The sequence below is a fragment of the Silurus meridionalis genome, chromosome 3 (assembly GCF_014805685.1).
Source record: "Silurus meridionalis isolate SWU-2019-XX chromosome 3, ASM1480568v1, whole genome shotgun sequence".
Lineage (NCBI taxonomy): Eukaryota > Metazoa > Chordata > Actinopteri > Siluriformes > Siluridae > Silurus > Silurus meridionalis.
In genome coordinates, this window is record NC_060886.1 from 21613905 (window position 1) to 21626304 (window position 12400).

Below are 12400 nucleotides of genomic sequence, written 5' to 3' on the forward strand. Positions count from 1 at the left end.
AACACTTCCAGCAGCGTTATACAATGATACTGTTGTACCCTGCATAATTTACCTTATAGCAGCGAATCGAACAATTTGCAAATAAATCAAGCAAAAAAGCACAAATAACATAGAAAACGTCCATCGTGTAAACGACCCACTCATCACAATGTGGGGTGACGATTAAACAACGCACTCTTTTTCCTTTCCTGACAACCATGACACTGTGGAGAACAAGCCACATCAAACACAAAAGTGCTTCTGATGCTAATTAAAAGTTCACCTAATAATAACTTCTAATAATTACACGGCCCAAATGGATTCTGGGAAAGCTGGGAGGACGGAGTAATTACGCCAGAAATATTTTTGAAGGCGGTATGAATGAAATTGCCACTTTATAAAAGAAAAAAAAAAACCCTACCAGAAATAATAAAGCAAAAGCAGCAAGAATTTCATCATGGCTTACAAATAAACATTTAGCTGAATAAAAAATAGTCCTGAATCTATGAAATTGCCCCAAATCCACCAAGTGAAATTGTTTCCGTATAGGAACAAGACCGGCACAAGGAATGTGTAGACCTGGTGAAATGAAGCAATCAGACCTGACGTTTGCGTAACCTGGAGTTTAAAGAGAATGTCAAACCAGGAAGCTTGGAAATGGGAAGTGTGCACTTCCTAAACCAATCTTGAAGAACGCAGATGTATACAAAACTATAACAAATAGAATTGTCCCAATATGCTGAAAATAGAACATCAGAATGTGTAAAGCTCCTGGAGAGCTGCTATCTTACACTCCTTTAAACATTTTGCTGACAGTACCCTGTTTTGCTGCTGAGTGTCTCCTGGCTGTAGATTGAGCGCAGCGCCTGATCACCACCTGCAGTGTCTCTTGATGCCGCCGCCAACACAGAAGTTCTACTTTACTCCTCGAACTGTTCAGTGGCAACGTTTTTCTGAATGGTCTCAGGGCTGCTCAGGCCTCTTTATCCTTTGTGTGATTGGTGGACTGGAGCTGGACTTCACTTGCGCCACTGAAATCAGACAACATTTAAAGGAACTCCGTTTACCAGTCTGCTTGTTTTATCACCAGTTTGCAATGTTCAGTCTATGAAAGTGAAAAAGGGAACATCCAGGAAAAATGAACTCGTGGGTTTTGTGTGTGAAAGTAGTGCATGTTTCCCTGGCCAGAGGAATGAGCCAATACAATAGCAGATATCACAGTTTGCATAAAAATCTACAAATATGTACTCTTAATTCTCCAATCCTGAAGCTTCTTTAGAATAGAAACTTGCCTGTAATCACAAACGTATCTCTATGTAGGTCTGACAATCTAAACTGATAATGACAGATGTTAATTACTAACACAGAGGTAAAATGTTATGTACACTTTAAAGAGAAAACATTTATCGAAAGAATTCAAGCGAGACAATTCTATTTTCAATGCATATTTAATAACGTGGTGTTATAAAAGGGGTTAGTAAAAAATGTGTTCACAATTAACATTTGTTTGGTTTGTTACAGAGCTATGAAAATATACTTGAGTCATACGTGTACATCAAAGGTATTACAATCGAATTTGTCCGTTATCTGCTTTCTAAACGTTCACTGTGTCGTTTATACGTTCGAAACGTGCGAATAGCGTGGCGGAAAATAAGAACGGAAAGCTGCCGCTTGCTGAGAAGAAGCGTGTGGAGCAACAACTCTATCGTCTTCTCGTCCTTCCGATGTGGTGGTTCCTTCGTTCCTTTCTTGACAAACACATTCAATTTTTGGTTAATAAGACTTCAATCGAACAGATATAAAAGACAAACTCATTAACAGTAGGACTAGATAGAAGAGAGTACCTTCACATAACATTTAATGAAAAGAAAAAACCCTTTAAGATAGAAAAAGACTCTTACTGGTGTCAGTGGTTCTAAATGATGTTATCTGAAAGTGTCACCAACAACTGCATATAAACAGTGTGGTTGTGAATAATAATAAATGCCCTAGTGTAAATGAATAATTGTGTACATGCAGAAAGTAAAGGATTTAAAGTGTACAGGCAGAAGGCAACGGATGTGACGGTGAACAGATTTATCTAATATGACAGGACTGAAGGTGTGCACAAAAGTGTATATGGTGACCTATAACCCCTTTAAAATACCCATCCAATTACATCCATGTGCCTTCTGTATTTATTTTATTTACTGAATAATACGCATGTAAGATCAAGAAAGAAATAATAAAATGGAAGTTTTCGGGATAAATCGAAATATGATAGCACTGGAAAGAAGGCAATAATACACTCTTTAGACTGAGCTGATGAATAAAGTGAAGAAGCGTCCAAGCCTTGGCTCACATAGGCATGGTAACATAGGAATCTCGCTCGACTTGGAAGCTGGAGCAGGTATGCTCGTACACATACACCACCCTTTGGTCGCATCACAGATTTGGAGAAAAAGAGAAGCTCTTGAATGTAGTTACATTAATGCTCACTTGGCAGGAAGACAGGAATGTAGTATGTGCTTTTTTTTTTATTTTTTAAGACGTGGCCTTGGGCAGCAAGTCACTCAGGATGAGGCAAAGTGAACCACAGGTCAAGCACATAAAAACACAGAGTTGTTGTTGAATGTTGTTTTGTGTGGTTGTGCACCAGGCAGGATATATACTGCTGTGTTTAAACGGCTGCAGTCATGGCGTTCTTTTGTCGCGGGTCCGGATGGCGACCATCCGTGTAGGTAAATCGCTCTGGACTAGTGTGTCTGAAGCCTCCACGGTTCATGGTGTCGTACCGGGCACTTCGGAGGGCCACAGGGGGTGAGGGGGGCACGTCCTGGCGCATGGGGCCTCTCTGTGGAGGGTGGGGGTGGTAGAGGCCTGGGTCGTTGTGCCGAGGATCCAGGGGGCGATGGGGATAGTTGGAGTGGTAGCCTGGCTGTGGGGTGGTATAGTGAGCAGGGTCCCTGTGCACAGGCCAAGCTTGTCCGGGGTATTCGGTAGAATCCACTGGCCCCCTTCTGTAAGAAAGAGCAAGTGGAAAAAAAAAAGTTAAAAACTACAAAGTAAAGCTTTTTTTTTCTGAAAAGAAAAAAAAAAATCCTTCAACATTTTCTCTGTGTGCCTGAGAATCGCTACCTACTCCTGTGGCAATAGAGGAGCTAATAGGAGCTTAGGAAAGGAGGGACTGAATTGTGTTTGACACCAGGACTTCTGAGCAGAGGTAGAGAAATACTGGCAGGGGATACAGACCCTGAGGGAGAGGAGATAGGGGAATACAATAATGACCTCTAATCCGAGCAGCTGAACTACAGAGATGGAGGCTGTGAACGAAAATGCTACGGTCCAAAAATGGCATCTTCAATCTGCTGTTGCATAAAGTTTAGGATTAAGATGACATGCTTCAAAGGAATGATGACAAGTTTAAAGGAACACTCAGCAATTTGGATTAAACCCGCAGAAACTCAAATTTAAGGTTCCCAGAGATCCGTCAATAGGCTAGAAATCCTCAATTCTTAAGGAAGATGGGATGCTTTTTGAACTGAAACATACTGTAACTGACACCTTTTTGTGTTGATTGGTTACATATTATTAGCCCAAGTCATTTTATTAGTTTTTCTGCCGACCAGATATTTTACTCATAATGTAGTAAAGTATCAGAGAAACTTTAAAGTGCGTCAATTATTCATCTATCAGAACACATTCTACAACCAAGTGGAAAACCAGTGGCAATAAAACATTTGGACATCTCTGGCCCATGTGGCTGATTAGGGAATCATCTGTTTAGCAGCACAAGAGCAGGCAGGCATAATCCAGCACTCTGTGCCTTTTACAGGCGTAGACATTTGCTGAAAAAAAGTGTGTGAGGAAGCTATAAGAAACTCAATGCAGTCATGAGCTTGGCTGCTTCTGTTAAGCTGCAACACATCTTTACTCATAGCTCAATTTCAGGGTCAGTATCAGTGCAGCCATGTGACACATCTTAAAAATCTAGGATACATTAGTCCAACTATTCACAGTAGATCCCTTCCCATGTTTACGTGTCTGCCACATGTCCGCGAACAAGCTGCCGCTCAAGATATCAATTAGCCCTCATATTCTCCATATCACAAAGTGTATATCTTCGGTTCCCCCTGCTGAGTGTGGAGAACATTAGATTCAAGAGTCCTTAGCACGACGTCTGCTATTCCAGCTTATCTTAGCTACATTTTGTTGAATGGGGGGCTATAACAAGTCAGGACTGCAACTTAGAGGGCAGGAAAGCAGGCATTCCAAAAATCATCAGCATGCCCTTAATCTCTCTTCTGTGCTGACCACACATTCAGCAAGACAGCCGGACGTCTGCATGCGCACACACCGCACACACACACACACACACACACACACACACACACACACACACACACACACACACACACACACACACACACACACACACACACACACACACACACTCTCCTACTCTATAACCCATTCATACTGGACATGGCCTTGCCATGTCAAGTTCCTCAGGCTCTGATAAGCATGTACACAGAGAAGAGGAGTGCAGAGGCCAGCTATATCTTTCCTGTGAAAGATTATCAGCTTTGGCACATGTAGCGGCTGTCTGCACCTGGTCCAATCCGCCATCACCACCCCTCTACCACCGCCCCCCAAAAATATTTACAATAAACCTATATTCTTCTCCCTGTGAATTCTCAGACATGTCTGCCCTTCTCCCTGACACTAATCTAAAATAGCTGAAGCATTTAGAAATCCCAATTCTGGCGTGTTAAATTGCAAAGCATATGCACACACTCAAATCCAAATCTCCTCCATTTTTTATTTAATCCTTGGTATTAACAAAATTTGTCCAGTTAATTGCCCATAGTCATATCCCATCTGATTTCCAGTACCTACATTGAAAAGACTGGAAATTGCACATTTAATACAGCCATCTGCAATGGGGGATTGAGTAATAACACTCTTATTACACATAATAAGTCCCATTATGTTTAAAATATCATGCAGGAGAGCATTACATCTGTCAGTCGCTCATTTATTGCTGTACATCAGCGCTAATGTGTTATGGCGGGCATCTGGGAGGAATTCGGTGTCAGTGACGGAGCTAAAATCCTTTTCTTGTTTTGGGATTTCTCACACCTGCCTCTGAAACTAGGAGGACATTCCAGAGTCACCAAATTGCTGGTACTTATTCGCAGTGGGATTTCTGGAGTGTCAGTGGGAAACAGCTGTCTGAAAATCTCAGAGCCACGACTGCGAAAACCCTACACCATCACACGTGACAAAATAGATCCAGGAACATAGACATTTTAGACCATGCCAGTGATCCACTGCAGAGTTCTGGCCAGTTTGGAAAACCTCTTTCAATGATACTTTCTGAAATAACTGTATGTTTCGTCTGTCTTAGTGTCGGCTGTCTGACCAGCTCAGTTAACAGATGACTGAACTGCAAGAAATCCTCACATACTGTGCGAAAACGTGCACTTTTTTTTTTTAGCTGTACTAACCAGATGCTTTCTAGAAAGGTTTAGGAAACTCAATGTTATTTCTACTCCATAACCACTTTAAATAAACATGAGGATGTTCAACTCCTGCCAAACGCTGTAAATACTCATTTTGTTGAAACATGGGTAGATGCAGCCGAATACCATTTTCCTTCATTCCTTAAAATACATTAAAGAAGCAACCCCACCTGATAGAAACCCACCATGAAATGACCAAATATTACCAATTATATATAGCCAATTTTATCATCGCTTTAAAACAGCGATGACACTCATGAAGCCAATTCGGTTATAATAAATAGAGCGATCGTCTCATTCACAAACTCATCATATCAAAGTTCAATCCTGAACCGAGTGCTCATGTGGGTTTCTAACCCAGTTATGTACTCATAAAACTCCAGGTAACAAAGTTTCACTTTGAGAGTGAAATTTCATTACCCAACTTGATAAGGCACTAACGACAGAGAGACCAAAACAAAAGAGCAATAAAGCTCGAGTGACGTGTAATGAAAGATAAATGGCTTTATCATCCAGCACTGCTGAGGGAGCAGTACACACACTCAACGCGTCTTTCTCAAACGCTCCTCTTCTAATATAGACGCAGGGTTCTGCTTGATATGATGCTCTTATGGAAGGTACTTTCTTTCTATTATTGTCGAACTGTTCGATTTTTATCTTGGTCGGTCGGCGTTGTGTTCTCTCCTGAAATGTTCTTAACCCAGTTGTGTTATACTGGTAAAGATGCGATCGTGTGTTAATCTCCTACAGAGCACCTGGCTGCTGAAGTGACGCCCCGGACCCTCTAAGGCTGGCCAATGTTTGCACAGCTGCCCTCAGGGAACCGTGCACCTTACCCCTCACACTTACACAAACACACATACACTGCTGACCCCTCTGAGTCACAAGACACCACCAGCACTCTAAAAGAGAGGCTCAGAGGCCAGATCCCAGCAGGATTATTTAGAATTCCAGGTTTTTATTGGGAGAAAGGAAAGCAGGAAAACATTCACGCTACCATTAAAAGCTTTAGCTGTCAGTTCTAATGTATATGCATGAAGAAATATTTTCCCTTTGGCTAAAGAGTGTCAATTTAAGAGTATTAATATCAATGAAAAGAAAATATGAGAAATAGCAAACACTTCTAGTGGCATTTAAATAATCAGTATAGAAAAAAGAAGAGCTAAACACAGTTAGCGCATGGTTGAAAGGATGAATTAGGTGGTTAAGTGGTCTCGGTGTTTATGCTGCTGTGCAGGCAGAAACAGTTCTGTGTATTTTTGATCTGAAACCTGCCCACGCAGAAAGAATTCCTTCCGAGAGGCAGCAGAAGAATGCTGAAGGTCGACACCTGTAGAAAAAGGCCGACGGCTTTTTGTATCGCCGCTCCGCTTGCTGTAAGAAATACCAAGCTCCTAACTCATTCAGCGCCTGAAATCACGACTGATTGTTCTCTACTGCAGCAGCCAATGAAACCATCGATAAATTAACCCATGCCTGATTACACCATTAACCTAACATTCTCCGTCTGTTACCTGCCTGGCGCGCTAATGGGATGTTGTTTGATGCCTGGTGGGCCGAGCTGTACTAAATGAGCTTTGCTCTAATAAACTCATGCCTGCGCGCTTATTGATGCAATTGAGGAGAAGTTGGCTGGAGCAGGGAGCTGGATTTTACAGCAGATTGGATATAAAGAGCAGCTTTATTTTCTAGAATCTACCTGCGATAAAAGGTGGGGCTAAGTGGAGCGGCTGGAGGGAAAACGAGCCGGAGCTGAAGCAAAAACAAGCTGCAGCAACAGAGGACTTGCAAACATACAAACTCCTGAAGCATGACAGGAAAACTTTTCCATAAACAGCAATCTGTGATGGAGAACTGGGTGGCAAAGTGTAATAACTGATCTTTGTTTGTATACTTCAGATTAAATTTTACACAGAGGAGTATTAGGGCTCTGTCATTTATTCCTCAGTGTTAAAGAAGAGATCTTTAAAGAACCTTTAAGGAATAAGAAGAAAACGCAGAAAAGGTAAAAGGCAGCAAGTTAGTTTCATATATTTCCATTTAAAGATACAAGCGTTTTGCTAAAAATGTTCAAAATGATTAAAGCAGATGAAAGAAAGTTGGGTGACATACACATGTATGACTAAGTTCATATTTGATAAAGATGGTCTATAAACCTGGCCTTATGGATACTTGCAAAACTAATACACCAGGACTGTGATTATTCCTTTAATGCTACAGAACCAATCAAAAAACAAAAAAAAAGGAAATAAATGGAGGTAGAAATTGTAGGCACTGGAAGAGTGACGAAGAGAAGAAGAGGAAAGAGAGAGAGAGACAGCGGGGAAAAAAAAAGGGGTGAGGAGGTCCAGCCTAGCACAGATGGTGGATGCTTGGTTGCCAAGGCAACATCGAACAGGCAGAACAATGGAAATATGGCATTATTTTCATAGCTCTCGTCAAATGTAACCTTTTTTTCCCCCCCTTTCTTGTCACAAGTTCTTTTTCTGGCATTTTCAGTTCTGAATCTGACAGCTCTCCTGTACGTCTGACTGACATGTGAATGCTGTACTAACAAATGTCCAAAATTGCTCCAACAAGTCTCTTAAGCGCTGTTAAAACCTCGGAGCAGCAGATTTTAAACTCGTTTGAGCTGTGCAGGCGAGCCAGCAGGTCCTCGACATGGGACCTCACAGTGTAAGTGACTGGTCACACACACACATTGCACTATACTTGTGAAGACCTTCCATTGCTAGGAATATAAATGCATTAATTAACTCCATGCTACCAATTTGTCTGGTGAACAATTAAACAAACAATTTTTTTGGTTTCTCTGTCTAATTGAGAAAAACTGTCTGATATTCCTTAACTTTGTAGTCCCCACCAGAACATAAGGACGCACGTGTACTCACACACACCCCTTTGCTAGTGGGCTGAAGAAATCTGAAGAAGCCTGTTTGGTCGCAATAATAACTGTGAGAGAGGAAGAAGCATGCGAGTGTGAGTGAGAGCGAGCGAGAAAGCGTAGGTGATGTGGCGACTGATTTGCACTCTATAGAACTGGAAGCAATTGCGTCACTGTGTCTCATCACCCCGAGTTCATCCAAAGAGGCCACCATCTGCACATTAATCACCCAATTATCACCCCAACTATCCAATGAAAACCCTTCCGGAATCAAGCGGAACTTTGACTTGGCCAGCTAATCCAATAATCTTCGGATGGGGAGGGGCGTGCACTTCTTTTGATTGGACAAGCAGTCTGGATAATGAGCGTGTGTATTATTTGGTTAATGGTTATAATTGGGCGCATGTGGAGGAGCGTGCAATCGGTCTAACAACCTTCCTCCACCTGCGAGGACCAGTGACCTCAGCTCGGCAGTCTGGGTTAGAATAACAAGCGGGTCTAGGGTTAGCAAAGGGCTGTGTGGAAGGCTCATCGCAATTATGTCAGCATAAAAACACATCTCATTGTAATGGAACTGGAGTAACGGGGTAACTTTAAGATTGAAAATGCCTTTTAAAGTGGGCTCTGGGGGTGTTTGGGTTTATGCAAAAGTCTGTACTGAAGAAAAAAAAACATTTCTGAGATGATAGATGCATTGTAGCTCGAATTCATCCCTGTATTATACGTCATGCAGTGGCACTTTCATAAAGTCATCCTAAGCACCTTTATTCTGGCGAGTATTTATTTTGCTGATTGATGCTAATCAGTCGAGCTGGGTTTCACACCCATTCGTGCAGATGCTGTGAAAGAGACGACAATGCCGTTACCCGATTCAGGCCCAGAAATGCAGTGTGATATCAGGTTGCAGTGCCGGCCTGTCTCCCCTGAGAGGATCAGGTGAATTCCCAGGCGGAGAGGGCCTCAGAAGGCAGACACTCCAGATTTAATTATAAGCTTTAAAGAGGATTACTCAGCACTGCGCAGTGAGGGCCACGGCTCGCCACTTTCTTTCGCTCCCATTCGTATTCGTCCCTTGAACCGCGTTTTTTTTTTTCCGATCCTCTCTCCTCGTTGCATTCTCCACGTCCCTTTGTGTTTTGCTCCATTATTCTTTCTGCACTTCTGACTAATCATGGTTCTTTTACTTTTCTCTGTGTGTCTCATTTATTTATTGCTATCCAACACTTCTCTCTTTTTTTCTGGTCTCTCAGTCAGTTATTTCCATCCTTCACTCCCCAACACTTATCTCATTGCTGATCTTTCCATCACTGTCTTGGATGGGTAGATGAATGAGCATACCTGGGTAGGGAGGCATACTGACGCTCCACATCCTCATAGCGGGGAGCCATTCTGGGGTCAGAACTCCTGACAGGAATCTGTTAAAAAAAAAAAAAGAAGCAGAGTGTGAAGTCAGACAGAGAACCAACACTTCCACACACAAAGCCTTTCACTGTAACACAGAGTTTCAGCACACTCATCCATTCTTGTCGCATACGGTTTGCGATGGATTACTACAGAACTGATTAGATGACATGAATACCGCAAGTCATTTTTGGTTCCGCCTAAGCTCAGCTTTATTTCGGCTCCCTTCCTCCTCCGCATTAAGAGCAGTGATGAAAGTTCCCTTTCTCGGTCTGAAATACCGGCCGGTTCTGTAATCAAGGCCTGAAAGGCTGCGAGAGAGCAGCTCACAAAGGATGCTTATTGGGGATTTAACATCAGGAGTCATGAGGAGGGGGGTGGGGGGTTTGTAGGAGGTTAGATTAAGTTACTAAAAACAGGAAGGAGCTGAGTGGTCCAGCACTCATCCTGTCCTAACCACTGTCTCAATTCTGAGGAAGAGACACATAGCATCCCCATGTTTTTTTTTTTTTTTTTTTTAATGTTCTTGCACAATTTTTTTTCTTTCCATATAAACAAGACAAGTGTGATAGACATTTCAGTAGGTGAGAATCTCAGCCTGACACATATCGGCAACTTAATAAATTATAAATACTGACAAATAATCCATGAGAAAATTATTCCAGTAGATTTAGTTGCGGCTGACGGATTGAAGGTTAGAGCCATTATGGAAAACTGGCTGCTTTTCCGAGGGCAATAAGTGGGAAATTGTGTCATCCGTCTCAATGAACTGGTTTTAAATATACGCTCGCTGAGCTGCCACCTCTCTCTGCCGTGCTCATAATGGCTGGCCCACTGCCTGCATATTAAGCACATTTCTCCTCACTAGCTGTGAACATGGAAATGTCTTGAGGCCATGTCTTCACAGTGAGAAGATAAAGGGACAGGCATGCATTACTTAGGAATTGAGAAACAGGTTATGAGCAGGGCAAGAATGGACTAGGTAAATGACAAAGCATTCCTGATGAACAGGGAGAGGGGAAATACAGTTCCCTGTATTCAGTGTCAGATGCTCAGCATTTCCACCTTTTTATATTTTTCACAGGCTTTTCCGAATCAAGTGTTTTGAATTGAGATGGAGTCAAGGATCTTTTTGCCCCTAGCTGAAACAGTCCTGTAGGCCAGTGTGGTAAAAGGCCAGGATGAGACTGTGTAGCAGGCAAGCCCAAGGGGAACAAAACACTTATAGACTGGGAAAGAACAGTCAGCTCCTAGAGCCTGATATTACAACTCGGTGCCAGTGCAGGACTCGAATTTTTTTTCCCACGGGTATCCCGTATTCCAAAGTGTTGCGCAATAAAGATTTCGAATACATTTGGACTACCTTGTTTCCTTGATGATTTGGCAAAGATTGCAGATAGCTCACACATTCACTCTCATTACCATCTTAGCAAAGCAACACATTATGCACCAGACTAAACAGTCGTTTGACTAGACTGATTCTAAAAGAGAGGCATTGATATCGGTCCAATACTACGCTCATTAACACCTGCTACTCCCACATCAACATCCAATACCAGATCATACTGTGTGATATTAGCCAGGGTATGACGTCGAGCAACGCAAGATTAAGTGAAACTAACAGACCTCGCCCAGTATGTTGTTCTTGATGACCAGCCACAATCGAAGATTAACTCCGGATTAGCTTTTTTTCCAGTCCAGTGCCTTCATCTGAACCCAGCCTGAACTCAGTTTAAAAAGAACCTGATCTCTTTGGACATACTTGAAAAGAAACAACTTCTAACAGCTCCCTGACTCCCGAGAGCAGGTAATAGAGTGAGGCAGGGATGAGATAATGACGCTGTTCCTGAATTTAACCTGATTTTTGAAGCGTCTCACTCAAAGTTTATTTTGCGAATCCAGACACCACATTGGATGTGAAAGATAGTGAGAGTCAGGTGAGATGAACCTCAAGGTGAAGTGATGAACAGAGTGAGAAAGAGAAAGAAAGACTTAAAAAGCAGCTCTTAGGTGGGATGAAATACATCCTTTGTCCAAACATGACTGGTGATAACTGTTTAAAAAATAAATAAAAAAATAAGCCTGTTTCATAGGTATTTACAAAAACCCTCTTGTTGGTTGAACTATATGCAGATTTATGTGTATCTCAAAGATAATCAGTGTGATTGTGTGTGCGTGTGTCTGTCTGAGTGCAATCCAGTGTCTCCTGTGTGTTCATTTGTGAGGTCCAGGTCTCTCAATGGAATGAGTGCATTTTCCACTTCTCCCTAAGATGATGGGTTTGAGCTCATGAATATTCGATCACCCCGATTAAACCAGCGCAGCGCAGCGCAGCGCGAGCGAGCGAGCCAAACAAACAGAGCTGCGCAGAGAGGAGCCAGGTCACAACCCGGCCGAATGGCAGGATATGAGACTTTCCACCCCGTCACCAAATCTCCATATTAGAGCTGTGCAGACAGGTGGCGGCTCCAAACAAATCTCATCTGACCGCCTAAAACACCCACCTGTGGCATTATCGAGTGTTTGTCCAAACAGGGCCAACATTTCAGGCTGAAAATGGCACTTGTTAAATGTTAATAACCTCTAAATGAGTTTGGTCATGGAAAAACCTTTTCCTGCATTGAAATTAATC

The 12400-nt window shown here is 42.3% G+C and overlaps 1 protein-coding gene across 2 annotated transcripts in view; it reads right to left on the reverse strand.

Moving 5' to 3' along the window:
• Positions 1–1408: 1408 nt before the first annotated feature.
• The window catches only part of pard3bb (par-3 family cell polarity regulator beta b), a 256037-nt gene continuing 245045 nt past the window's right edge, over positions 1409–12400 (reverse strand). For both annotated transcript variants that reach the window (XM_046845136.1, XM_046845137.1), the window contains exons 23-24: positions 9706–9782; positions 1409–2978 (exon numbers count right to left, since the gene is read on the reverse strand). In XM_046845136.1, the coding sequence (XP_046701092.1) occupies positions 2639–2978; positions 9706–9782 (417 nt within the window). In that variant the 3' untranslated portion in view covers positions 1409–2638. The remainder of the gene's footprint in view (positions 2979–9705; positions 9783–12400) is intronic.